Source organism: Zymoseptoria tritici, chromosome 1 (assembly GCF_000219625.1).
Source record: "Zymoseptoria tritici IPO323 chromosome 1, whole genome shotgun sequence".
In the NCBI taxonomy this organism is placed as follows: domain Eukaryota; kingdom Fungi; phylum Ascomycota; class Dothideomycetes; order Mycosphaerellales; family Mycosphaerellaceae; genus Zymoseptoria; species Zymoseptoria tritici.
This window is the reverse complement of record NC_018218.1, coordinates 3,412,946-3,439,546: the sequence shown is the minus strand read 5'-3', so window position 1 is coordinate 3,439,546 and position 26,601 is coordinate 3,412,946. Positions and strand designations below refer to the sequence as shown.

The following is a 26,601-nucleotide window of genomic DNA, read 5'->3' as shown; positions in this document are numbered from 1 at the left end:
CTATACGGCGGACATGCCTTGAGCAGATTGTTCCCATCGCTGGGCAAGACATTTCTACTGCTTGTCTGGGAAGCCCAAATTCACGCCAAAGGCGGGATACACGAATCGATTCAAGCCCTCCTTCTTGTGGATGCTCTCCAGAGCTTCCATATCCGAGGCATCGAGCTTGACAACCTTGAGGTTCTCCTCAATTCGCGATGGCGTGACGGACTTGGGAAGAACGGCATGGCCTTTGCTCACTATCGCGGGAGTCAGTATACATCGAGGAAGCAAGTCTTCCGCAGCACGCCACGCAGCAGGATGGCTTTACCTTGATACGATATCAACACAGTGCCTGCGCCGACATTGTGCTTCTTCGCAATCTCTTGCACGCCTTCCTTTTGGAAGAGCGGGCTGCCTGTACTTCCAAGCGGGCTGTACGCTTCGATCAGGATGCCCTTCTCTTTGCAGAATTGGTGAATCTCTTCCTGGGGGAGATACGGGTGATTCTATCGAGCATCGTCAGCACTCTTCCACTCGGGTATGGCCGGAGAACTCTACCTCAATCTGGTTGGCAGCAGGGACGATTGATGCTTGTGGGAGAAGCTCTTCGAGGAACTTCACGCTGTAATTCGAGACGCCGATCCTGAAATCGCCATGTATCAGCTCTCAAGTTCTTGGCCGATGCACCATCAACAGCTCGACTCACGCCTTGGTCTTTCCGGTCTTCACTAGCTTCTCCATCTCTCGCCATGTCTTGACATGCGACCACTCCGTGTCCAAATCTCTTGATCCGTCGGCAAGCTTCGGAAACAGCGGGTCGTTTCCATTCGGATTCATCGGCACGGGCCAATGCATGAGGTAGAGATCGACGTAATCAAGCCCGAGTCTCCTCAGACTTTCGTCCAGACCCTGCTCAGCTTTGCGGTGGTGTGAGCACCAAAGTTTTGATGTTATGAATATCTCCTCGCGCTTGATGCCCGCCTCGAAGGCTTCCTTGAGACCCTCGCCAACTTCTGCTTCGTTGCCATACACGAATGCCTAAAGTGGTCAGCTTTGAAGCTCAGCACATCACTCGTTCTCCCGCTCAAATTGCACACTCCAAGCCACAAAGGAGAATGTCATGCAGTCCACTTTGAGCCGGATCACGGAGTCACATTCCACAACTCTGAACACTCACGCAATCGATGTGCTTGTACCCAGACTTTAACGCATGCGCAACAGCTTTCTTGACCTCTCCCGGACTGCTCTGCCACGTCCCAAGGCCCACCGCGGGGATCCTAGCTCCAGTATTGAGGGTGAAAGTGGTATCAGACATTTTGTTGGATGAGATAAGAGATTCAGGTGTCGTAAGGAGAGTAGAAATGGAGGGAACCTTTTTACTCATGAGCGGTTGACCCCAGAATCGCAGGGACAGCTCCACAACAGCTCAAAAATCTGGCTGACGTACTTTTGGTCGGTCTTTGATCCCTGAACATTCAGGCAATTTGGCAGAGATGCCCCGCCATGAGTGAACGAATTTGGCCCACCCTGCCGGCATCTCACGGTCAATGCCTCATTTACTTCGTAATTCACTTACCGGATCAACTCACACGCCTAAATGCACCTCTCTTCGGCCAGACTCTTGTCCGAGGCCGCGATCAGAACCAGCTTTTCATGCCACTCGTCTCCGCACAATGACCCCATGACACCACCTACAGCCTATAGCAGCTCTTCTTGGTGCCTCTTAGGCCCAACCTTCTGCGACAGCGTTTCCGCTGACGGAACAACAAAGGCCCTTCACCGCCAATCAGCTCCGACACCATGCCGTTGAGCTGGAAATTCTTCCCCTCCGAAGACAAGACTAACGACACTAAGGTGCAGGTTCCTCCGGTCACGACCTATAAACTGCTTCTTTGTGGTCATGCGGCATATGGATGATGGGTCTGGGCTGCGATGGCGCTGTGTCATGCCAGCTCTCGCTGCAGGACTTTCTATCGGCCGAATGGGGATACGTGTTCCCGGTGGAGTAGTCAAGCGTTGAGGGCATTGCAGCTTGCGATTGGGACTACGGGCCCTCCTCGTGTCGCTCGCAGGCATTCCGGGGAAGTGGACACTCTCTTGGTCGTGTAGAGGTCATGGCATTGGCACCTTCATAAGTGGGCGTTCCATCTCTTTGCACTGTCCGCCCTCCTCTCTCTCCCCTTTCTTTCTCATTTCTGACTTCAACCTCGGGCCTCTTCTACTCATCAGCGCTTGGAGACAAGACAGGATTGCAGTCAACTCGCATATACACGCCTTCTTCTTTCTTGCCTTAAGATGGCTCCTGCTATGTACGAGATACCCAATGTGGCCGAAGACTTCAACGATCACAAAGACGGCCTCGCGCTTGAAGCCACCTCCGACGCCATCGATGAAGTCAACGTCCTCAAAGCGGCCATGCGTGTCAAGAACGGCACAGCCACACAAGCCGAAGTCGACATCTACGAAGCCTCACAATTCGATGCAGAGAAAGACAAGACGCAATTCCGGCAATACGAAGACGCCTGCGACCGAGTCAAGAACTTCTACCGCGAACAACACACCAAGCAAACTGTCGCCTACAATCTCAAAGCCCGTAACGACTTCCACTCCAAGACTCGCGCCCGCATGACCATCTGGCAAGCCATGGAGAAACTCAACACCCTCATCGACGAGTCCGACCCAGACACCTCCCTCTCCCAAATCGAACACCTCCTCCAGTCCGCCGAGGCGATCCGTCGCGACGGCAAGCCGCAATGGTTCCAACTGACCGGTCTGATCCACGACCTGGGCAAACTCCTCTTCTTCTACGACGCACGAGGACAATGGGATGTCGTGGGCGACACCTTCCCCGTCGGCTGTCGCTTCGACGAGTCCATCATCTACCCGGGCACATTCCTCGAGAACCCCGACTCCCGCGATTCCATATACACCACCGAGCACGGCATCTACACGCCCGGCTGTGGCATGGACAATGTCATGCTGTCCTGGGGTCACGACGAGTACCTCTACCACATTTGCAAGGAGCAGAGCACCCTCCCCGATGAAGCATTGGCGATGATCCGATACCATTCGTTCTATCCCTGGCACAGCGCCGGGGGGTACAGGTGGATGATGAACGACAAGGACGAGAAGATGTTGGCGGCGGTCAAAGCGTTCAATCCGTATGATCTGTATAGCAAAAGTGATGATGTCCCTAAGGTGGAGGACTTGAAGGAGTACTACGTGGGGTTGATTAATATGTACTTCCCACCAGGTGAGGGCGAGGAGATGAAGGTTTTGAAGTGGTGAGCGGGATGTGTTGAAGATGAAGAAGTAGATATCACACCGGCGTTCTGGAGTTTGGGTAGAGTCTCCCACCTATGGCGGTTGAGACGGCGACATGGCATCGTCTAGACCTTTGATAGACTTACCTATTTTCATGATTGACGACCTGATCTAGATTCACCTCTTGCCCCATCGAACAATTCACAATGGAGAGTAGACGTACTGCACAAGTATAGTTCACGCCGCTCCTGTCTATACATCTAGACAGTTCATTTGTCCTGCTATGGTGTATCATCTCTTTCCTTTCCATGTCATCCGTTCATCTACAGGCGCATTCCATCATCCCTCGTTACTCAGACATTCTCGAAGAAGAAAGTCGGCTGACCCGGAACCGCATTCTCCGCACTCTGCGGCAATGCTGTCCTCTCCTCACCCTGCTTGACACCCTCGCTGCCTCCTGCAACACTTCCCTTCTTGCCCTCATCCTCCACGACGACAACCTCCACCACAGCACATTTCTGCACAATCTGTTGCAGACCGGCGACCATCTCCAACAGCACCTTCACCTCATCAAAGGCTAGCTTCCTCTCGAACACTGTGCTCGGCTCGATGCCCGTCTCAAGAGACTTCTTCAACACTTGCACGAACGGCATGGCTTTCTTGCTTTCCGCCTTCGGGATGGACTTCGACACTGCGCTGACGTCGAGCTTCATGTCCACGAAGTTTTGACGAACGATATCGATGATGCCGTCTTGCCACGCAGGGTAATTTCTTGCGCAGAATATGGAGAGCTTCTTGTCCTTCTTCGGGTCGTACGAAGTCTGCTTGCCCTTTTGCATCTTCTTGAGCTGTGCGCCTTCCGCAGAGGTGATGTTGCTGCTGGTGTTGCGGACGTACTCGCGAGCAGCGGTGAGGTTGGGCTGCTGATCAGGCACCTCCGGGAAGAGAGCGTTCTGCACCGAATCGTCCTTCTTGAGAACCTCGAGCCAGATGTGTTCCGCCCAGTGGGGAGCGACGACTGTGACCATCAGAGCCTGCAGCTCGACGTAGCGCTTGACGAGGTCAAAGTGCATGCCAATACCGGCTGCTTTGGTCGCTTCGCGGTAGAAGTCGCGAGCGATGGTGAAATCGTACAGGCCACTCTTGAGGGCGGCTTTGTAGTTGGTCGCATCGTATTGCTTGCCAGCCTCACGGACAAGACCGTTGATCTCGTTCTCGAAAAGCTCGTCCCAGAACATCTTCTCACCAGTGCGCATGACCGAGTCGTTGTTCTTGTGGCGCTCGCTCTTCGTGATCTGGGCGTAGGTCTCGCCGTCCTTGAGCAGACGAGCGTCGTTGATGACACTCTCGCACCATTGTCGGAGCTCGTACATGCGGAGAATATTGCTGTTCGCCACAGACTCGTCGAAGTTAGCGTCCTCGATGCTGTCTCCAGCGTCTGCAAGTGCGATACGCGTGGCATCTGCGCCGAACTTGGCCGTTGCATCGTAGAGTGTGAGGAAGTTTCCGGTCGACTTGGACATCTTCTCTCCGTTGAGAAGCAAATGCCCGTTGGCGCGGACCGCGCGTGGCCAGTACTCTGGAGGGAAGAGAGCAATGTGAACGTACAGGAAGAAGGTCAAGTGGTTTTGGATCAGATCCTTGCCGGAGACACGGAGATCAAGAGGGTACCAGTACTCGAATTCCCGACGCATGCGGTGCAAAGTCTCCTCTTTGATGGTGGTTCCTTGAGGGATCGTCTCTGCTCGGCAGAATAGCCAGTCCCAGATCTCGTCCGTCATCTCTTCAGGTGCAATATTTCCAATGCCCTTCTCCTTGCCAAAGATGTCTTTGTGTAGGAAGTGTGCGATCGTGTAGTATGACATGTAGATGGTCGAGTCGGACAGACTCTCGACAAGCTGGCTCTGGTCCCAGGGCAGCTTGGTACCCAGACCGTAGCTTCGAGCACATGCCCATTGTGCGAGCCAGAACAAGACCTGCTCGAAGGAGTTCTTGGCTTCTGTTGTGAAGAGATTCAAGCCATTGCCATTCTCATTCATCACATGCTTAAGAACAGTGGGTTGCCACTCGGGATCACCAGACTTCTCGGGAGTGCCGTAGTTCATGAACCATTGGTCGAGGTGGCCAGCGACACATTCGTCTCCTGATCGGCTGACAACTTGACCATCTGGCTCGGCGTAAGCGAAAGCGTCCTTCGCATCAATCATTTGTTGGCGGACCAACGGCTTGGCTTCCTCAACACTCCTCCCCGCAAATTCTCCGTAAATCATCTTTCCCTTGTAGAAGCCTTCCTTGTAGGCAAGGTCCTTGGCCTCGGCCAATTGCTTCGCATCCTTGGGCGAGTTGATCTTCATCGATTCGACCAGGAACTTGGCGGTCAAGTTGCCGTAAGAAGGAGTCTCGATGATGGGCAGGATTTCAAAGTCGACCCATTCTTTCTTGATCTTGTAGTACTCGGCCTTTTTGCTCAGGTCCATGATGGTGGCATAATCGTCAGGGGAATCTGATGGTACGCAAGATACGACACCGGTACCCTTAGAGGCCTTGACGGTCTCCATGGGAAGGATGCGCACACCTTCCTTCATGAACGAGGATGGTGCGTTGACAAGGGTACCAATGACATCCGAGCCCTGAAGCTCTGCGACCTTGGGAAACTCTCCCCATGTTGGAAATATGCTCTGGAAGGCCATGTTCCTCGCAGCACGATCCGAGATGAAGTAGTACTCCTTGCCCTTGACGACCTCGTAGATACCGTAGGTGATAGCAGGTCCGACAAAGCAGCATGTCTGTCCGTACATCGTTTCTGGTCGTAGAGTCGCAGGCACAAAGTAGACCACTCCGCCCTCCGGAACCTTGCCCTCGACCTTGCTCTTGGCTGCCTCGGCCCACTCCTTGACTCCAAGTTTGATGGCGGTGTATTCCTGAACTCCTACTCCTTCTCCAGACGCTCTGTCGTGGTCCATGCATGCCTGTCCATCCTTGGGTGAGTAGACAGTGTATCTCTTGCCAAACTTGATCTTGCCCAGCTCCTTCAGACGATTGACCTGCCATCTCACAAAGGCGTCGTAGTATGGGTTGGCATCAGTCGTGACCATCGATCGTCTCCAGTCCACACGGCATCCCATGTTGTCCAAATCGCGCTTCCATAGAGGAGGGAAGTATTGTAGCCAATGTTGCGGCTCTGCGAACTTGTGAATCTCTTCAATCGGAATTCCCTGAGCAAGCATAATCTGGAATTGGTACTTCAAGGCGACATTTGTCTTCGCATTGACCTTCGACTTCTTCGCGGAGAACTTGGTAACATCCTCCTTGGTGACCTGCTGGGTGGGCGCTGGGGGTGAGGCGTCTTTGTTCTCGTCCTTGACAGCGTCGACGGGGCAGTTCTCGAAGTTTTGTCCAAAGTTCTCGATCTCGCGGACCAGCTTGTCGGCGCACGCCTTGATCGGCATACCGGTGCAGTGGAATCCTTGTGGGTAAAGAGCCCGCTTTCCTTGCATTCGTGCCCAACCTACAGCGAACTCCAGCTTGCTCGCCGTGAAAGAATGGCCAGCATGAGGAGTCCCGTTCACGTATGGATACGCCATGGTGACCATGTATTTGGGGACCTTCTTCCGCAGCTCGGCGGGTGTGATGGAGTGGAACGGCACATCCTCGAGAGTGGGTGCGTTCTGCTCAAAGATCTTGCGGTCGGCCCATAGTTTTTGGTACTTCTTCTCGCTGGCCATCAATGTATCACGCTTCTCGGTGTTCTCGATCTTGAAAGTGCCCGCCTGCTGTGTCGGAGCCAGGGCCTCCTTCGTGGCTTGAACGGCGGCCATTTTGGCGACGTTTCGGAAGGGAGTGTGACTGCGGTAGGAAAAGCGCAGGCTTCGCAGCCGCGACGAGGAAGTTTTGAAAGGGAGCGTCGTCGTGAGTGGCCGTTGAGCTGTGAGCAGAGGATTGAAAGAGTGTTCGTGTGTTGCTCGTACTGGTTTGCGATGACTGGAGCCGAACTTTTTATGGGGGAGCTCTTGTGCCTGCAGATCCCCGCCTCGAGACAGCATTGCTTCAAGACCTCCATCGTCTCTAACTATCACGCTCCACTACAACATGGCCTCGATCTTTTCTTCGCTCTTCCGTCGAGCACCACAAGCTCCCGCGAACGCCATCGTATTTCCGTTTACGATCGAAGCCAACCCGTACCGATGCAAGCGTATATGGCCGCCCGAATTCGAGAACCTGTCCGAGAAGCACAAATTCCGACTAGAAAGACGGTACCGGCGTCGCGCGAAGCTCAAGTGGGCCAGACCAAACTGGACAAAAGGCGTGAAGCTGGCGACCTGGGCGAGCATTACGTTTGTGATTGTGTATGGAGTGTTGTTCATGGAGACGGATGAGGGAACACCATTCGATGGAGTGAGTGGAGATGATCATATCGGCAATCATGCGTGGGCTGACAAGTCACCAGATACGAAGAGCATATGCAGAGCAAGTGAGCGCGATGAACGAGTCGAGAGAGGACACGAAAGCAGATAATTCCAGCCCCGTTGCACTGAAGCAGCCATCCTGAACCAATCTGTCAAGAGGCGCCAATGCCTGATGCTCCAAAGCCTCCATCATCTCAACGGCTGTTCCTCGAGACGAAATACGGTTGCGAGGTCGTCTTCGAGTCGCAACGTTTGACGACACTTCACGTCAAGATGACTTTGTGAACCCATACGACCCGCACCGCGAGCACCTCCAAGCTCGCTGCACGAGGACCGGATCAGGCTGGTGATTTCATGGGCCCCCTTAGCCTCGTGTTGCAATACCGCAGCAAGCTCCTGCTCGAAGCTATGCTTGGTCTATCTATCACTGGATCGAAGAGTACAGAGGTGTCGATGAAGACATGAGCCGAACCTACGATGGCAGATGTGGGAATGTTGGGTGTACGGCGCACGGCAGATCTGGAGGAAATAATTACGGTATTCTGCAACGCTTGCTTCAGCCATGTCGTTGTAAGCCCGCCAGTTGTGCGAAGGGATCAGATACAACTTTGGAGTGGGAGGTCTGGCTCGATCAGCACCAGCGAGCCGCCCACGACACGATGGGATTCTTCCTATTCTGTGTCAATGAGCTCCACAGCCTCATTGAAGGTCTTGTCCGCGACAGAGTGCACTGATATATCGGTTCGGCAACATCAAACCAACCCGCCAGTATGTACATGACTGTCGCACTATGTCGGCTGTTCTCAAGCGTATCGTACACCGCCAATGCTATGCTTTTGGAGTTTTACTCGAAGAGGAGAATCTTACACTGCTATTTCCCGTCATACCGCATTATACAGATGCCGCTTCCCCACTCGCTCATGAGTTCTTCACCACGCCAACCTTCGCAGCCTGTTGAGCATGTTAGTCATGGCCTTTGAGTCCACACCTGACATTCACTTACCCTCAGTACTCTGCCGTTATAGAGAAAGCCTTTCGATTGACAATGGAATACAGTGTTGTCAGGCTTGTCCGGTTGTGGTGTCATGAACGTCGCCTCGTGCTTGTTGGGATCGAACTTGTCGCCTTCAACGCTAGGATCAAACTTCTCCATTCCATGCTTCTTCAGAGTGCCCATCAGGATGCGCTCGGTCATCTTGAGTCCACTGTGCAGGTTGACCAAGTCCTGATTCTCGGAGGTGAGTTTCTCCTTGGGAACGGCCTCAAGTGCACGATCCAGGTTGTCGATGCTCTCTAGTAGGTCCTTTGCGAATCGTTGCAGGGAAAAGTCTCGCGCTGCTTGGACCTCACGCTTGGTCTGCTCTTGGAGGTTGCGATATTCGGCAATTTGTCGTTTGAGACGGTCCTGTTCAAAGAGTCAGCAAGACTTGGTCTGACCATATGCAAGCCTATCGTACGCACAGTCAGATCAACATTCTCTTGCTTCTTAGCCTCCAACTCCTTCTGCACTGGATCCTCCTTCGCTGCATCTTTCTTGGGTGTCTCTTGAGCACCTTGTGCCTCTGCCTGCTCCTTCAGAACCTCTTCCTTCTTCGCTTCAGTTTCTGCTGAATACCATCTCCGCGACGCTAGCTGTTGTGATGCGACAAATGCGACTTTGGGTTGGGAGGCGGATGGAGAGATTCTAGAGGTTGGAAGAGCCGGGGTTTGCTTCGAGGCAGCCAGGAATGAGCGCAACAATCTCTGTTGCAGCATTGTGTTCGATGTGATGGAATGTTGAGTGAATTGCAGGTCCTGGTTGATGGCGGCGATATGAAGTGGATTGTAGTGGAATTCTGGAAGCTCATCGCAAAAGTTTGGAGATGATTCCGTCCGAAGCACCGACGTCGCGTGAGCTCTGCTCCACAGAGCCGGGCAACCATCTCTGACGCAAGCACTTTCATCTTCCTCTCGCCACAACCACAACAAAACCAGGTGCCAGCCTACTTCATTACGTGATGACACGGATCAATTGGACATCTACACGACTCTCGACGATCACGCATCGAACAGTTCCTCCGCGTTCTTGACCAGGACCTGCGACAGATCGACTCCTTCATCCTCGCACCAGTCCAAGATCTTCTCCAGGTAGTCCGCGACAACGACATCGTCGAATCGCGTATGCGGCCAATCCGTCGCGAACACACATCTATCGGACCTGACTCGTACAACCTCCCTGCAAAGCGATTCGACGATTTTGCTCGCCGGATCTTTTGCCAGTCTGTACGATGCCGAGATCTTGACCCAAGTGTTGCCCTGCCTCAGCAGCTTCACTAAGGACGAGAAGCCTTGAATATCATGCGCAGTCTTGGCCGTGGACAGCGACTCTGCTGTAGGGTGGCCAAAGTGATCTATAATGACCTTGCAACCTAGTGTGTCCACCACGCTCTCGATCAGAGGGACGTTCTCCAGAGCGATATACAGCTCTAATGGCCACCCGAAGGACCTGACAGCGTCCGCGTAGTCTCGTAGAGTTGCCTCTAATTCTGAGGCTGATGGATTCGCGCCGACACTCTTGAAGTTGAGTCTTACGCCCCTCACACCCATATCGTGCCATTCTTGGAGTTGTTCTTTGGAGGCCAATGCAGGATCAAACTGAATGACAGCACGGCCAGTCTTGGTGCCAAGGCTCTTCAGACCGTCCAGTGTGCATGAGTTGTCGTTGCCGTAGATGCTTGGTTGAATCTGTCAAGGAAGACCCGTGTGAGCTGCGCGGTGCTTGTACGCCTTTGTTGGCACTCACTATGACCATCTTCCGGATACCGAGCTGGCCCAAGAAGTCCTGGGCTTGATCAAGCGTATGGGCTTTGGGCTTGTATTGAGCGGCAGCATCCAGTGGGAACGTGTCCGGATCGACTACGTGCACTGTTCGGAACTTTAGCCTTGATCTACAAATCCGAAGAGCAGTGTACGTTAAACCATACTGTGCGTGTCCCACGTCCCGGGCGGTATTCTCTTCGCAAGTCGCGCAATGTTTGGAGAAGTATGGACTCCATGCCGGTCCATCGTGTTGATGAGAAGTGATAGAGGAAGTCTACTGCGACAACCGTGGAAGAGTGCACCGCCGGCAGCACGACACGAGAGATTGACAAGTGGTCGGCAATAGACGGCCATTTTGTCGGTTTAATAGAGGATGTGTTCGACGGTCGGCCAATGCTGGCCTTTTATGTGTCTAACAAGTCCATCAGCTTGTAGGTTGACGAGCGACATCGGCTCGCGAGGCGCCAAGAGTTTGTCGTTGGACGATTCAGGAGGGCCGGTGGCATACGATATCTATTTATTGCTGCGTCCGCGTCAAGCTCGAATCGGATCATCTGCTGTCTCACACCTCGACAACTGCTTTGCATTCAATGGCTCTCCCTGGGTATCATTAAGCAGTTACATCAACTCCATGCAGCAGACCTTCGCATTCCCCCTAGACCACCTTCTGGCGCTCTCCTTATTCCACTTTTCCCTATACAGCCGTAATGTATAGCCTCGTTGTCCGGATACACGCGCACCGCGCTGGCACCGAACCGCTTGTGACACACCTTGCAGTGGTCATCTTCTCCAATCCTCACTCGTCTGTTGCGTCCCATCGGCTTCTCACTTTGAACACTGTCCGGTCCGAGAGACAGGAGACGTTCCGTATTCGCCCGACGCACGCCTTCAAGACTCTTCACTACCATTTCCTCTCGCAGGATGGAGGTCGCATTTCTGATGCGTCCCCGGAAGTAGTCCTGTAGCTCCTGCACCGCAAGGTCATCCGGCATAAGGTCGAGAGTGCTGCTGGCTGGCAGACGGGCGCCATGCTTGCTAAGAAGTTCAAGTGCCTGCGGCCAGCGCTTGTCTTCGCCGGCAGGGGGCCGCAAGTACAACCCCAGCAGTATCGCAAATATGTTGGGTTTCGTTGACGAGTCCTCTGCATCGAACTGCTTGTAAGACTTCTCGTGGGTGGCACTGCCATCAATGAGGCACGCTTGATGATCGGCTTGCTCTTCCAGGTAAGCTTTGTTGCAGTAGTTCTCCGCCTTATCGTAATCCATGATTTGAAAGACATATATTGAAAGTGCTTGTTTGTGGTTGCCCATGGCACTGAGCACAATGGCTCGTGCCTCGTAGAAGACCGGATCCGTGGCAGACAATTGCTGAAATGTCTTGCGTTTGTTGTAGACTTTGCTCTTCAGCATGAATGCTTCGAGCTTACCTTTGACTTCTACGCGACTCTCCTCGTCAAAATCATTCTGCTTGAGCTCTGCCAGGTAAAGATCAATCAGCTGCTGATGAAAGCCCTCGCCATTTTCGCCAAGCTCGCCGATGATGTGTTCGAGGTATCTGATCTCAAGTTTTCGGTCGACACTGGCCAGGAACTCAAGGACTTGCTGCCGAGGCAGGCGTTCAGAGTAATCGGTGTCGGCCAAGAATACCTCCGTTCCTACCTCTGGCATCTCGTCAATGGGCCAGCGAACGAACTCCAGTATTAGATCAACAAGCTCTGGTGGAAGCTGCTTGAGATATCCCACCGTTCGCTCGGGCCCTTGCATGCCTTCAGGAACCTCTCCGTCGGCTTGACCTTTGCCGAATTTGGCAAGCATTTCCAGTGCCTGGCGATGCAAACGTTTGCCGTGGAGGAAGTCAATGAGGTCGTTGTATCGCTCACCCTCGTAAAGTGCCGCCTGGACGACATCAGGATCGCAGAAATTGTCGAGTCGGAACAACGAACCGGCAAGGGATGGACTTGCTAGCATGTAAGAGCGGAAAAGGGTTGTGTCTACCAGCTGAGCCGTCTTGAGAAGCTCAGCCTGATAGTCGATGTCGCCTGCTTTACGCTCAAAAACAGAATCTGAAAGAAGGTCTGCAAACGCAGGTTTGCCCGTCCCAGGGTCGAGTGCAGGTGGGTACTCTTTTAGAGATCCGTCCGGAGTGAGATGTTTTTGCATCTGAACTCGAGCTTGTGCAAGAAACGAGTTGAGGCAGCCAGCGGCGAGCTTGAGGTCTGCACCCTCCAAAGGCTTCTCCGCGCCCTTGGTAGCTTTCGGGCGTATACTGATATTATCGCTGTCTATTTTCGCCGGAGATTTGAGTGAGGCTGCATCGGAATCCATTTTCTTCGGGCCACCCTTGAGCAATCCGAACATACTCTTCGTTGGTGTAGACTGGGCGTCCTTGTTCGAGTCCTCAATACCCTCTGCAACAGGATTTTCGGGCTCACTTGGTTCGTCTGGTATACTCGACAATGCTCCAGCGATACTTCTCGGGTAGAGAGCTATCACGCGATCCGGAGATGTTCCAGCATCGGTGAATAAATCCAGCGCGGGCCGATATTTCTGCTGATGGAACAATGATATGGCTTTCCTTGTCCTGATCTCACGAATGCGCCCAGCCTTATCGTCGATGAGTGTATCCTCTAGCAGTTCAAGCAGGCTGATTGCTTCGTCGAATCGCTGCTTTTCTGCCAGCTCGGCAAGTTGCGTGTCGTATGGAAGTGCATTCATCCGCCAGATGACACGGTCTGAGGCTACTAGGAAGCCCTTTCCAGCGTGGGCCAGGCTGATGTTGGGCTGAGGAACGTGCAGAATCATGGCACCAGGAACGGCGACAGATTGGAGTAAGGTCAAAGTGGTGGGATTGCGGATCTGAAGGGCGCCCTTCTCTGGCGGTTGAAGACCAAGGAGGTATGGATAGCTGTAGCCGATGGCTTCTGGCGCGAGCGACCAAGGCACCTGTCTCCTCTCGAGTGGTTTTCCTTCAGTAGTTGTGAACAGCGTGTTGACGTCCTTGGCCAGCAAGACTTGATCCCCAGCTATCCACGTTGCCATCGGCTTTGGAACCCAACTTCCCATTCCCATGTATCCCATTCCGCTGCTACTGACAGCACCAAAGCGAACACCCGCCAGTTCTCCGGAGCTCAAGTCTGTTCCATTGTTTTGCGTGGGCTTGTGTACGGCCGTAATCTCTTTTGTCGTGATGTTCACCACACTGAAGCCCGGATCCATGCCAGCAAAGAGGCGGTTGCCATCTGCCCAGTTCAAACTCTTGATACTCGCTTCCAAGCTGATCTCGACGACATCTGGAAGAAGCTCCATATCCTGCCATGTCCAACAGAGTACCCTCCTCTTTGCTCCCACCGCAAGTCGAGAAACCAAGCTTGGAACATTTGTGTCCGGGTCTTTGACGACATTACTGGTCACTGCGAAGCAAGCGGCGCCTCTCGTTTGTTCTAATCGCTCGACCAATTTGTGCGTCTGGAGATCATGGAGAGATACATATGTATCGCTCAGACTGACCAGTAAGTTGGCCTCCTTCACGATGGCCAGTTGTTGTATGGGTCGTTTACTGAACTTCTCTTCCTCGCGCAGTAGTTCTACGGGCTTCGTCTTCGAAGGACTGGATGTCGGCGCATCGCTACCGCTTCCAGTCTTGCTTCCACCATCCTCCGCATTGCTGCCCTCATTCACTCGGAAGATGCGCAAGGCGCCATTATTGAGTCCAACCAGTAGTCGGTCGCCGTATGCCAGAAGGGATTCGACCTTGGACTTGTCGCGTTGCTTGAGCTCATAGATGGACTGTGCCTTGAATGCGGACAGCATGCCGGCGTCGGTCGAAATGGTCGTCGCATCAAGTTGTGTCGAGCATGAAGTGAGTGCATCACAAGCTCGATGCAAGAGGCATATGAGCTCACAGAAGCCGAACTTTGCCCGAGCGACGACCCCAGATCTCCATTCCAAGCGACACGAACTATAGACCACTCACATCTACGAATGGCTTGAACATCAAGCCTCCTTAAATCCCTCACTTCGCATCGCCCTTGCCAATGAGCACATGGAGAACCTCAGCCTCCATGATGCGGGCCCGCCAGGTGGACCTGGTATGCAGACTGGACCGCCGCCAGTCCCTCAGCTGCCGCCTCAGATGTTCACGACCGCTGCGCAATTACTGGATTTGACAGACAGTGAGTGGGCTCTTGAAAGAGAATGCAGAAATTTTTGGAGACCAGGATGACCAATAATTGGGCGTTCAGAAAAGCTACTGGTCTCTCTCCGCGACGGCAGGAAGCTCATCGGAGTGCTAAGAAGCTGGGATCAATTTGGTATGGACAAAAGATGGAAGACAACGGCATGGCATTGACACAATGTCGCAACAGGAAATCTCGTGCTTCAGGACACCATCGAGCGATTCTTCGTGAAAAATCTATATGCGGATATCGAGCGTGGACTGTTCTTGGTCCGAGGAGAGAATGTCCTCCTTCTTGGGGAGATTGTGCGTACCTACCGTTGCAGGCACATGACGGCACTGACACGATACAGGACCTCGACAAAGACGATTACGTCCCTGCCCCATACGAGGCCGCACCAGTGGAAACTGTGTTTGCGATGAAGAAGGCAGAAGACAAGGAGAATCAAAAAACCAACCAATCGCGGCAAAAGAAGCTAGCTGAACTGGGCTTCGAGGGCGAACATGCCGGAGAGGTCATATTTTGAGTTGTTCTATCCATGGCCAGCATCAAGCGCTGCAAGGGTGCCATTCTGAGAGTTACGTACGTCTTGAACATGCAGACGTTGTTCCGATATTGGGTCATCACCGGAAAATGGGACTGAACCTGGTTCAAATCGAGCAGGGCTCTGAAGTGAACGAGTGACTTCATGCCCATGCTGATCTGGGCGAGAAGAATATAGGAATGCAATATATTGGCTTCATTGAAGGTTTTCGTAGCGAGTTCCGTGGTTGTCAAATTGGCTTTGGGATGTTTGCTGGAAACCGCCCTCGGATTATTAAATCATTCACACGCGGGCAGAGTTTAGCGCGTGCGGGCCGCACTTAGGTTGGAGAAGTGAAGCTACCTTTTGAAAACAACTATATTTGTCGTACACTGTCGACTCGATCACCATCACCCACCCCAACACCATCGCTCACGGCAATCCCATCGAATCAGTCACTCGACTATACATGACAATTGCGAATGTTCCGCGTGTGCTCGACTAGCGTGGTCCGCTACTTCCTTGAATGAGAGGTAAGTCCAGTCGCCTCGAGCGCCCCTGCTTCAATTTGCGATTACAACACCTTCCCATAAGACATCGCATCTCCGCTTGACGAAAAAGCACAAGTCAAATCTTGCGCACGGGTCCTGCATCTCCAAAACCTGGTCCTTCTTCTCTGCGATCAACGCCTCTGCTCACGCCAACTACTCCAACGGTTCAAATATCAACAGCACTCGGACAGCACGCATCGCACGGGTTCGGCACCGTTTGAAAAGCACCTGACAGAAGAATACGATAGCACGGCGACTCGCTTTCAGGGCTTTGTATTAGTGACAGTCGATCATCCTTCAGCGATTTGAGAGTGGATTCACTTCGACTTAGCCGAGTCTTGGCGTCCGCCTGAGGGTCCTTCGCCAACCTTCCTCCATTCGCATCGAGGACACACAACGAATCATCGCCCTGGATTGCCAAGTCTGGTCTGCCTGGAGAACTACATTGACGGAACGACAGCACCAATATTGTTGGCTCTCACCACCGGAATCCTTCTCCCGACCGCACCTTCTCGTACTTGCCAACTTCTGTCTCAACTCCCTGCGCAAACCCATCGAATCTTGCACGTCATACTGACGGAAACAGCCACAGAAGAAGCGCACGATGGCGAAAGCATCGGCATCCAGTGCGCCAACTCGCAGTAGCGGTCGCCGCCGAAAGCCCACCATCGCAGCAGACACCATCGCGGTGAAGCAAAAGCTTTCCTCCATCACCATCTCTGACAGCAGTGATGAGCTCGTTGCGCCTGATGTCGGTCCCAGCAGAAAGCCAGGTCGAGCGCGAGCCAAAAGTGGCAAAGTAGGTTAATCCCAGAGAACGACGAGCGAACAGTAAACTGACGATTCCTGCGCTTTAGGCAACGATGATCAGCGCGGCGTCCAAGTCGATGGATGACGATGCAGTCGAGGAATACCAATTCACCGATGGGGACTACTACTACACCGACGAGGAGGAAGGCGACGACTGGGAAGACACGATGTCAGTCATCTCCCTGTCCTCATCCGATTCCAACGACGGCGTGGGGCTTGACGAGCGTCCGTGGAGTGGTTTCAGCACGGAGATGCGCAGGCAGTGGGAATTCATGTATGCGGAAGTGACGGTGCGCCAACTCAGCAATGACTGGGAGGTGACGGAATACTATCAGCTGCAGAAGGACAACGAGATGCTGCGCTACATGGAGGACTTTCCCCTTCCACAATGGCTCATCCCACAAGAGGTTGCCCAGCAAGCTTACTTCCGCTTGCTTGAGCGGACGCGTTGGCGTGGCCAGGGCATGCCGATTTATGGGCGTCATGTCCATCCATCCGAGTTCGCTCCCGGTGGTGCAGCTTCAAGTTCGACTCTACAGCCACTGGTCGCCTCTCAACATCAGATTCTCAATGATCCAGCTCGCTCTGCACCACCGTGTGCTAAACGGTCAGAGAATGAGCATCAACCGTCACAGCAGCGACTGGAGCAGAAGCCAGCTTCGGTGCCACCGCAACAGCCTTGTCAGTCTACAGCCCACAATGACGAGCCGACAACCCAGAGCCAAGGGAAGGACCTAGCACGGCAGATCCAACACGAACAGCAGCAATTCCAGCCGAAGCACCCACAAGCCCAAACATTCCCGCCTCATGCACAACCTCCTCCTCCATCAGCCCAGCATCATGGTGGCCCCCCGATGATGCATCCCCAGCAAATGCACATGAATCCACAGCAATTTCAGCAACAACAGCAAATGCACCAACAGCAGATGCACCATCAACATATGATGCTCCAACAACAGATGCATCCACCGATGGGACCTCTGCCTCCGCATCTACAGCATCCGCCACAGAATCCTCCATATCCTTTCCACTTGGGATATTATCCAGGCATGGGTCGTCCAGGCGGTATGCGGCCGAACGGTACGTTCGGCATGCAGCAAACATATCCTCCCATGCCTCCCAGTGCCCAACAAGCCCCTGAGCCCCCCAAGCGGTGAGTATTTCTTCTGTCGACTCCTTCGGTCAATGTTTGCTAATCTCTACCCCGTAGCCGCGCCAAGAAGGAGACGCCACCGCCGGCATCACCTCCGCCGCCTCCACAGACACCCCCCTACGAGGCTCGAAAGAGACCTATCGAGAAGAAAGTGCAGATCAAGGCTGGTAGGCGTGCTATTCGAAAGCCAGCCGAGGCGGAGGATTTTCCATGGGCGCGACAGATCGACTACAAGGCAGAGAAAGAGAAGGCCACGTGGGATCTCAGCATCTACGATCCGGAAACACTCCGACAGATGGAAGCCACTCGACAGCGCAACATTCCCGTCATCGACGACATCGACACGAAGATTCAGGAACAGCAGCGTACGTCTCGCAACCTGCAGAGAGCGGCCGCGAGGGACACTTCACTGATCAGCTCCCCAGGTATGGCGCGTGCAGGCAGAAAAGCGAAGGATAAGGCCGGCAACTCTTCCGAAACGGAACCGGGTCCTGCTGGCAAGAAGGAGCGTAAGAAGCGCGAAGGTCGACCCAAGGGCGAAACCGGTGGCGATCCATACCACTCCGGCAACTTCGCATATGTCGGCCCCGAGGACGAAGCTATTGCCAAGAAGCTCGGCTATGAACTCCCCGATGACCTCCTCGACGCTGCTGAGGAGGGTAAGATTGATCCCGACGTGCAAGCCACAATCAAGATCTGCTGGAATCCCGGCAAGAAAGGCATGACGGAGAACCTCGAGCAGGGCAAATTCTCCGTCCGCGACACCATCGCCACCCGCAAACAACTCGACGAGCGGCCGATTTTGACCCGCGTCGCGGCCGAGTGCATCGTCGACTTCTGCCCGGACATGCTCTGGCGCAGCATGCTCCTCCGCATCACGTCGGAGGCCGGCTACGGCAACAAAGACGTGCGCGACCGCTTCTGCTACAACGGATGCTACTGTGACAAGGCGACCATCACAAAGCGCATCTCGGCGGCGCTGGGTCAGAAGCAGACGCAGCCCAAGAGCAAGGGCTATCAACCTGGGGAGTGGGAATGGTATGATGAGAACGTGAAGGACTTTTCCAAGTACATTGATTTCTTTGGCATGCGTACGAGTCATCGGAATATGTTGAAGATTCAGATGGCGGGCGAGAAGAGGAAGAGGGATAAGCAGGAGGAATTGAAGAAGGCGGAGGAGGCGAAGAAGGGAAAGAAGGGTGGGAAGGATGGCGAGGATGGTCAGGACGAAGATGGCGACGACGACAAGGAGGGTGATGGCGATGCGATGGATGTGGACGGCGAGGATGAACCAGTCGAGGCGGACGTTGATGGCGATGCGGCGGATGGAAGTGGTGATGAGTCGGACGACAGCAATGCTGTGAGTGCGCAGGACTCGGACATTCTCGATAAGATGGAGGATTGATGTGAGGCTTGCTGAGAATGCGACGGTGGACGGATTTGCTTTCGGTGTACGCATGGTGTTTCAAGGACGATTTCCCTGTCGGCGATGGTCATAGCAAGCGATACGGAGTTCTGGTAATCAAGTGTAGACGAGCGAGCGAGAGAGATGGAAAGCGCATGTTCGCTCGCGTCTGCTTTCCATGCCTCACAGGCTGTCTCGTATACCTTTCCAGCATGAAGGAGCTCGTTCTTTCAGCCTGGCATATAGGCTGCGTGGACTTTGATGAACGCCGTTGACTCAAAGATAAACTCCCTCTCATACTAGGCCTCGGTTGAAGAGACGAAGCGTGCTGACGAATCACCCCCTTGGTAGACCAAACTTGGAACCTACCTCATTCCCGCAACATTCACATTCACATCACCTACGCCACAACGCCTCTCCAGATCAACAGCATGGCAAGCCTTATCGAGCTGGACTCCGTCGAGATTCTGGTTGTGATTGACAATGAGCTCGACCCGATCTCCGCCTCGCCCAATCCCGGGGTACTCCAAAGCGGCAATCTTAAAGACGTCGCTTTCCGCGAAGAAGCCCAACAGCCAGACCCAGACGGTGAGCCTTTTCGAGAAGCCAAAATGGAGAACATTTGCTGTGGAGCTCACGGTCTCTCTCTGATTATCACCGGGATCCGAGGCGAGCAGAAGCACACCATCTTGTTCGACACCGGCCCAGAAGAGCGAGCATTCGAGTTGAATGCAAAACGCCTTCGTGCTGATCTGGCCAACATTGAGAGGATCCAGCTGTCTCACTGGCACCGCGATCATTCGGGAGGCATGCTTCGAGCATTGAGCATGATCGACGAAGCACGCCGAGGTGGAGGAGCAGCAAGCTCTTCTCCAGTCGTGGTCGATTTGCACCCAGATCGACCCTTTCTGCGAGGTGTGAAGTCTCCGTCTGTCGGCATGACGATAGCGCTTGGAAAAGACCCAACGTTCGAAGAGATCGAGGCCGCTGGAGGAGAAGTCTGCAAAAGTGATCAATCCCATGCTGTACTGGACGACATGTTCCTCATCTCGGGAGAAATTCCTCGCACAACACCATATGAGAATGGCCTCAAGTATGGAGTCAGACTACAAGAACAGCATTGGATCGATGATTCGCTGATGAAGGATGAACGACTGCTGATGTGCAAAGTCAAAGGTGATGGATGAATCTTAGGGGAAGAGGCCTGATGATTCTTACTGACCATTATTTGACAGGCAAGGGCATCGTCGTCTTCACGGGCTGCAGCCATGCGGGCGTAGTGAATGCTTCGCGACATGCATTCGAGCTAGGTGGCGGTACACCCCTGTACGCTGTGATGGGTGGTTACCATCTCGCAGACGCCGAACCAACTCATATCCAAAGCACCGTCGCAGATTTGAAGGAACTCGATGCTCAAGTCCTGCTGGCGGGTCATTGTACGGGCTGGCGAGCCAAGTTTGAGATTCAGAATCAGATGCCTGGTCGTCTTGTTCCGTCGTTCGTTGGCTCGAAATACACGATATGACACAGCATGCCATGGCGCAATCCTGTCCATTCAAGGCTCTCGTCTCATCAAAAATAAATGTCCCGAAGAAAGCCATTCGATGGGAGGCTTGCTGCTGGCTTCAATCATCGAGGTGACAAGAGACTGACCAAGTCATTGGGTGAGCATTCACAGAATTCACGAGCAAGCACATACGACCACAGATAGATGGAAAATCGGCTGCCCGTCCGATGGGTCCATCACATTCAAGAACACGAGTGAGCGGATGAAGGCGCAATTCGAGGGAGGGTGGCCGTCAGAAGACGCTTTCGAAGAGTATTGAAGCAGAACAACCAATCATTTCTGATATCCTCCACCTCAGGAACGCAGTACCTACGACTACCTTGCGCGCCATACGAGAGTCAAGGAAAGAGGTCTTTCATTCGAACAACGATCGTGTTCGCGGATTGTGTTTGAATTTGTCGCAAGTTGAAATCTGCCAAAGCCGTTGTCCGTAAGATGGCGCACTATTCGTGAGTTACTGCTACTACCTCCATTTTGCGAATTAGATGTTTAGACCTTTAATAATCTGGCTATATATAGCCCTTAATTAACATATACGCTGCTGCTAGTAACACCGTTGTTATGCTCGTCGTCGCTATCGCTAAGGAGTCGTCTACTATAGAATCCGTTACCCTTACGCTATCGCCCTTACGCTATCGCCCTTATTACGAATATACGCCTCTACGAATATACAAATACACGCCCTTAGCGCTCGCCGGTAATCTTAGCGTAATCCTACCGCTATACTACGCCTACGGCCTAATTACGACTACCTTCGCGAGGAGATTAAAGTCCTACTATACGTCTTAGGACTAAGCTACGAGGCTATAAGAATATAGCTAAGAGAGCAAAAGTAGGTAGATATATCCCTTAGAACTTTAAGGCGACAACTAGTAACTTAGGGCATTATAATAAGGCCTCGGAGGCCTAATCTCGGTAAGAATAATAAGGAGCGCCTACGTACGAGGGTTAAGTACCTATTCTAGGAAACGGATAAGAAGGATAATATATACTATAAGATCCTATAGCTAGATAGGTTTAAGCTCTCGAAGTAGTAGTTCGTTTAATTAAGGAAGAGCATAGGTTTCTACCGTAGGATCCCTAAGGATAATTAGCCGATATATAATAAGATTATTAAGAGCGTATTAGTCGGAGTTATTAAGGGTAGAGCGCTAGAAGATTACGGATACTATAGTCTCGTAAGGGAGATACGGAAGGAGTTTAGACTAATCGGAAGGTTCGCGATCTCGGGCTCCTAGTAAAGCTCTCGGTACTAATCCGTATATATAGGAACCGGATCTATAGCATCGCCTACCGAATAAACTCGGCGCCGTTCGAAGTACGTCGCATTAGTAAGAGAGTTAAGGTCCGCTCTTACCTTCTAAAGGCTAAGGGCCCGGATTATATATAGTCTATAGATATATACTATAAGCTAGAGCTGTTTAGTATATAGTTCTACTACTACATTAACGTATATTTACGTAAGATTATATAGGCGTACGTCGGTACTATAGCTAAGACGAAGTTCTCGGTATTCTATTAGTATCTTAGTATAGTCGAATCCCTTAGGAAGACGCCGTAGGTAAGCTACGATCTTAGTGCACTTCTTAGTGCATCTCTCGACGCTGTCGCTAACCTTAATATATAGATTATACGTACTAACTATAGCGTAGAAACTCCGATAATAGCTAACGCTTATCTATGCTTCCGCGAGCATTAAGAAGGGCACTAACTCCGCTTTAATAAGGGCTTCTAGTATACAACTAGTAAGGGCAACAATACTATTAAACGTTTCTAGGGTCTTAGAGCAATAGCGGCGTTTAATAGATAGCGTAACTTCTTTATTAAGCTCCGTAATAAGCGTCTATATAACGAGGATTAAAAGGCTAACCGTATAGCGTTCCTCGCTATCTACCTACCTATTATCCGATATACTATATAGATGTTCGTCCTTACTTATAATCGCTACCGCATTCGTAAGCACCCTAAGATCCCTAAGTATATTAATAGTATACCGAACATCCTCTACGACTATCTAGAGCTAAAGGGCACCGAGCCGTATAGCATCGACCTCGACGTTACGTATCCGTAGATATAAGAAATAATCGACCGGAAGGACGAGTTTAGTAAGATACCGATCTACCGAGATCTCTACTTAGATCTACCTAAGATGTAACCTATTAGGTAATACCGGCGGCTCGCTAATTTAAATATATATAGACCTCGTTTTATACCTTCCGCCTAGTACTATATAATAGGTTAACGCTTGCCTTACCGCTACTAGATTCCCTACTAAACTAAATAGTCGTAAGAAGACTATAAGTAGTAACAAGCTCTATGTAGTCGTATATCTTTATGTCCGCGCTATAGCTGCTACTTATCTAGCTACCGGTAGTAAGCTAGTAGAGTTTAAGACGTCGGCCTAAGGTGTAGGCCTATAGCTAAGGGATCGTATAAGGTAGGTATTTACGGAGAATAGCTTCCCTATCTAAGATATATAAGTAGAGCGCACTAAGAGCCTAGTATAACAGGCCCTTAAATAAAAACTCTGCTCTTAATCCTTCCTAGCTATTAGCTCCTCGCCCTTCTTATCCTTAACATCGTCTATACCCTCTAATTTACGTACAATTAGTCTAACAATTAGTCTAATATATACGTATCTAGCCCTAAACGAAGCCTTTAATTATGCCTACTTATACTAAGTTCTATACCGACGGTAGAGCTCCTTACGTCGGACTTACTAGCAACTACGGCAACTACGGCTACGATCTACTATCTACCGAGAGCCGCGCTAAGAGCGCTTCCGCTACGTACGCCGCACTACCGCCGGTAAGCAAGCCTAGCACTAGAGCCTACTATAGCTATAGCGTCCTATAGTCCGGTCGTACTAATCTAATTCGCTAGAGCACTTCTAAGAAGTCTACCCGCCCTACTAACGCTAGTACTCGCGCTCCGTTAATCGACTATACTACTTAAGCTACTACTGTTGCTTAAGCTACTACCGCCGCTCCGTCGCTAACTCCGCCTATATAGTAGACCGATCTAGCATCCTCCGGTGCGGCTAATAACATAGCTAACAACGTAACTAATAACCGACGTAGTAGACCGTAAGTCGAAACTCTATAGGAAGTTAGCATTGCCTATATAATATATATAGTTAGCGTAAACACTCGTAAGCCGGCGGTGTATATATATAGCGAGCCGAAGGATACCTTCGAGTAGACCGGCTAAGGCGTTATCGACGAGATAAGCGCTATCTTAGCGGGGATCTTAGTAGAAGAGCGGAAATCCTAGCTACTAAATTAGCTTCTTAATAAGAGCGATACTACTAGCCGTCGAGTCTATAGCCTTAGTGTTCGATACTACGACTACTTCCTTAAGATTAAATATAACGATAAGAATTAACCTATTCGGCTAGGTAATAATAGCACTACAAGGGAGCTCTTACATCGACATCCGCACTTCCATTGCACACCCAATATTGACCCGATCATCACCAAACACGCACCATTCGAAAGCCCTTATTAAGGCCGTTCCAACGAACCCGCATTCACCCCGCTGCCCTCAAAACCCACGCCGCTACTAGAGTTCAAAGATTCACCTTGTTGCCCCCTTTAGGGTGCAAATTTTCAAGGACGCTGGACCCTGAACTCCGGGATTTGGCCCCCACCTCCGAAACCTTATTCCGACCTTACCTCCCCCACACTCGAAACATTCCCTGTTTAGGGCATTGCACAAGGAAGGTTTACAACCTGTACCACAACACTTCAACACACCACAACACAACCAATACGCCGCCGATTCGGACGCCGTGTAGCCCGTTTGAAAGCCCTCGACGAGAGCTTTTATTCTAGCTATCAAACGCCTGATTTGGTCGAATTTTGAAAGAGCCAAAGGCCAAACAAGAGCAGTGTTCCTAGGATACACAAACATACACATATACAAACACTTAGTTCTCTCTACACTAGAGTTACCTGTTGTCCTACGCCGCCGAGAGAGGAAGCTAAAGGAGCAGTGTAGTTTAGTAAGGACGAATTTGCACCTCTAGGGATTAGAGTAGTAGTACTAGCTGTATAGCTAGATACTCTGTATAGAGTATAGGCCTACCTTTCCCTAGAGACAAAGGTTGTCCCGAACCTGCTACGGCTACCCGCAGAACGCCTCTAAAGCCTGCTATAAAGACGCACGTTGCTGCAGGCCAGAGTACTTCCTAGAAGCAGAGGTATATTTATATATCTCTTCTCTCCTCTTTAAAGTATACCTTCTCCTATACTACTTTGTATAGTAGGGAGAAGAGTGCCCTAGTGTCGCAAGTAGGCTAGGACCCGAACGCAATTGGAAATAGAGACGAACAAGCAGCCCTCTCGGCGTAAGACTGCTGAGCCTCTTTTCAAACAACAAACAACAACAACAAGACAATGTCTACCGAGACGGAAATAACAGACGCAAGCTCAGCCCCTCAGACTCCAAAAGCTACGGCTAGAGGGGACGAGGAAGTTACGTTTGAGTCTCTTAAAACCCTGCCGTTGCCGGAGGAGCTACTAAAAAGAACCGGCATTCCTTTCATACCTAGGAAAAGGCAAAACCCCTTCGAATTTAGTATCTCCCCGACTCGTAGCCCTTCTCTCGGAAAGAAACAAACACTCTCTTACACGCCCGCGAACGAGAAGATCCTACAAGCCCGACAGCTACTAGTCGAAGCGGCGGGGGATCTAGTCGGGTTTCTAGGAGAACAAACCCGGGTTCTCGACCTTCTCGAAGTCTTTCGGCACTTTACCGAGCACACAGACTTTAGGACAACGTCCCAAATCCTCGCAAAGCAAGTCTCGAACCTAGAAATGACAACAAAGAAACTAGCAGCACAGGCGAAGAAGCCTACTTTCGCAGACGTTGTTAAGGGAGACAGCGGATCCGCTACCTCTACCTCTACCTCCTCGACAACAAAGACAACACAACAACAACAACAACAACAACAACAACAACAACAACAACAACAACAACAACAACAGTGGACGACCGTCTCCCGGAGGGCTAGCAAGCCGAAAGAACAAGCAGAACCGATGCCTCTTATCCTTGTACCAAAGGATAAAGAGAAGGAACTCGACTAGATCGCAACCCGAGACAAAATCAATAACGCTCTTAAAGGCGAAGACCAAGAGCTAGCTGTCCTTGCGATAAAGAAATCATTTCGGGGTAACATTGTCCTAAACTTTGCAACAGAGAAAGCCCGCCAACGAACGATCGATAGCCTTACTAAGGTTACCGATATCGTAGGCGAGGCACGGGTAATAGAGGACTCTCTCTAGCACAAGGTCGTAGTCCACGGCGTCTCGACCGCGAACTTCAACACGCTAACGGGCCTACAGGACATTTAACGAGAAATTGAGACCTTTAATAGAGGTCTTAAACTCGCAGGCACCCCGATTTGGCTAACGAACGAAGAGAGAAGAAGGACTCTTACTGGGGCGACAGTTCTAGTAGGTTTTGCTACCGAGGAGGAGGCAAAAAGGGCTATTTAAAACCGTCTATACGTAGGCGCGGACAGCCTAAGAGTCGAGAAGGCGAAGGATCGTATACAACAGAAAGGGAGGCCCCTAGAACGTTCTACATGTTAGAACACTCTCTACGGATTTTCTATGTCAATCTTAACCGATCTATCGAGGCTACAGAGTCTACCCTAGACGTCGCGGTTAAGCAGAAAGCCGACCTTCTACTAGTCTAGGAACCGTGGACTATAGAAGACCCGATAACAGGCTACAAAGAGACAAGATCTATCGCACACCGGGAGTACAACCAGCTATTCCCAACGACTACGGATTCGACGATCCGGCCAAGAACAATGCTATATATTAGCACAAGACTTAACGTCAATATCTCTCCTATTTTATTAGACGACAGCGACATACTTTCCTTTGTTATTTCAGACAAGAAGGGCAACAAGATCCAGATAGTTAATCTCTACAACGAGAAGGACCTTCGGGATACCGA

At 51.7% G+C, this 26,601-nt stretch overlaps 9 protein-coding genes across 9 annotated transcripts; 4 read left to right on the top strand and 5 right to left on the bottom strand.

The window, feature by feature from the left end:
• Nucleotides 1-54: 54 nt before the first annotated feature.
• On the bottom strand, nt 55-1,315 carry MYCGRDRAFT_98587 (uncharacterized protein; the record flags this gene model as incomplete). The annotated part of the gene is made up of 5 exons (XM_003856353.1): nt 55-239; nt 311-488; nt 541-625; nt 689-1,020; nt 1,160-1,315. 5 exons carry the CDS (start codon nt 1,295-1,297, stop codon nt 55-57), a joined length of 918 nt encoding a protein of 305 aa, XP_003856401.1.
• A 962-nt stretch (nt 1,316-2,277) lies between these two features.
• MgMoo (inositol oxygenase protein) lies at nt 2,278-3,482 on the top strand (the record flags this gene model as incomplete). The annotated part of the gene is made up of 2 exons (XM_003857218.1): nt 2,278-3,143; nt 3,422-3,482. The coding sequence occupies 2 exons, from the start codon at nt 2,278-2,280 to the stop codon at nt 3,480-3,482; spliced, it is 927 nt and encodes a 308-aa protein (XP_003857266.1).
• A 117-nt stretch (nt 3,483-3,599) lies between these two features.
• On the bottom strand, nt 3,600-7,091 carry MYCGRDRAFT_98585 (leucine--tRNA ligase; the record flags this gene model as incomplete). The annotated part of the gene is made up of 1 exon (XM_003856352.1): nt 3,600-7,091. One exon carries the CDS (start codon nt 7,062-7,064, stop codon nt 3,600-3,602), a length of 3,465 nt encoding a protein of 1,154 aa, XP_003856400.1.
• Nucleotides 7,092-7,321: 230 nt separating this feature from the next.
• MYCGRDRAFT_102570 (uncharacterized protein) lies at nt 7,322-8,297 on the top strand (the record flags this gene model as incomplete). Its single annotated transcript, XM_003857219.1, has 2 exons — nt 7,322-7,641; nt 7,694-8,297. 2 exons carry the CDS (start codon nt 7,336-7,338, stop codon nt 7,793-7,795), a joined length of 408 nt encoding a protein of 135 aa, XP_003857267.1.
• A 195-nt stretch (nt 8,298-8,492) lies between these two features.
• MYCGRDRAFT_102569 (uncharacterized protein) lies at nt 8,493-9,453 on the bottom strand (the record flags this gene model as incomplete). The annotated part of the gene is made up of 3 exons (XM_003856351.1): nt 8,493-8,603; nt 8,656-9,057; nt 9,114-9,453. The coding sequence occupies 3 exons, from the start codon at nt 9,405-9,407 to the stop codon at nt 8,571-8,573; spliced, it is 729 nt and encodes a 242-aa protein (XP_003856399.1).
• A 13-nt stretch (nt 9,454-9,466) lies between these two features.
• On the bottom strand, nt 9,467-10,646 carry MYCGRDRAFT_53381 (uncharacterized protein; the record flags this gene model as incomplete). The annotated part of the gene is made up of 3 exons (XM_003856350.1): nt 9,467-10,376; nt 10,435-10,556; nt 10,616-10,646. Coding segments are annotated over 3 exons (810 nt in total).
• Nucleotides 10,647-11,074: 428 nt separating this feature from the next.
• MYCGRDRAFT_34254 (uncharacterized protein) lies at nt 11,075-14,260 on the bottom strand (the record flags this gene model as incomplete). The annotated part of the gene is made up of 2 exons (XM_003856349.1): nt 11,075-14,034; nt 14,101-14,260. 2 exons carry the CDS (start codon nt 14,258-14,260, stop codon nt 11,075-11,077), a joined length of 3,120 nt encoding a protein of 1,039 aa, XP_003856397.1.
• Nucleotides 14,261-14,582: 322 nt separating this feature from the next.
• On the top strand, nt 14,583-15,151 carry MYCGRDRAFT_32304 (uncharacterized protein; the record flags this gene model as incomplete). Its single annotated transcript, XM_003857220.1, has 4 exons — nt 14,583-14,622; nt 14,692-14,760; nt 14,815-14,930; nt 14,978-15,151. The coding sequence occupies 4 exons, from the start codon at nt 14,583-14,585 to the stop codon at nt 15,149-15,151; spliced, it is 399 nt and encodes a 132-aa protein (XP_003857268.1).
• A 4,341-nt stretch (nt 15,152-19,492) lies between these two features.
• Nucleotides 19,493-20,592, top strand: MYCGRDRAFT_98581 (uncharacterized protein; the record flags this gene model as incomplete). Its single annotated transcript, XM_003857221.1, has 2 exons — nt 19,493-20,243; nt 20,303-20,592. 2 exons carry the CDS (start codon nt 19,499-19,501, stop codon nt 20,590-20,592), a joined length of 1,035 nt encoding a protein of 344 aa, XP_003857269.1.
• Nucleotides 20,593-26,601: the final 6,009 nt, after the last annotated feature.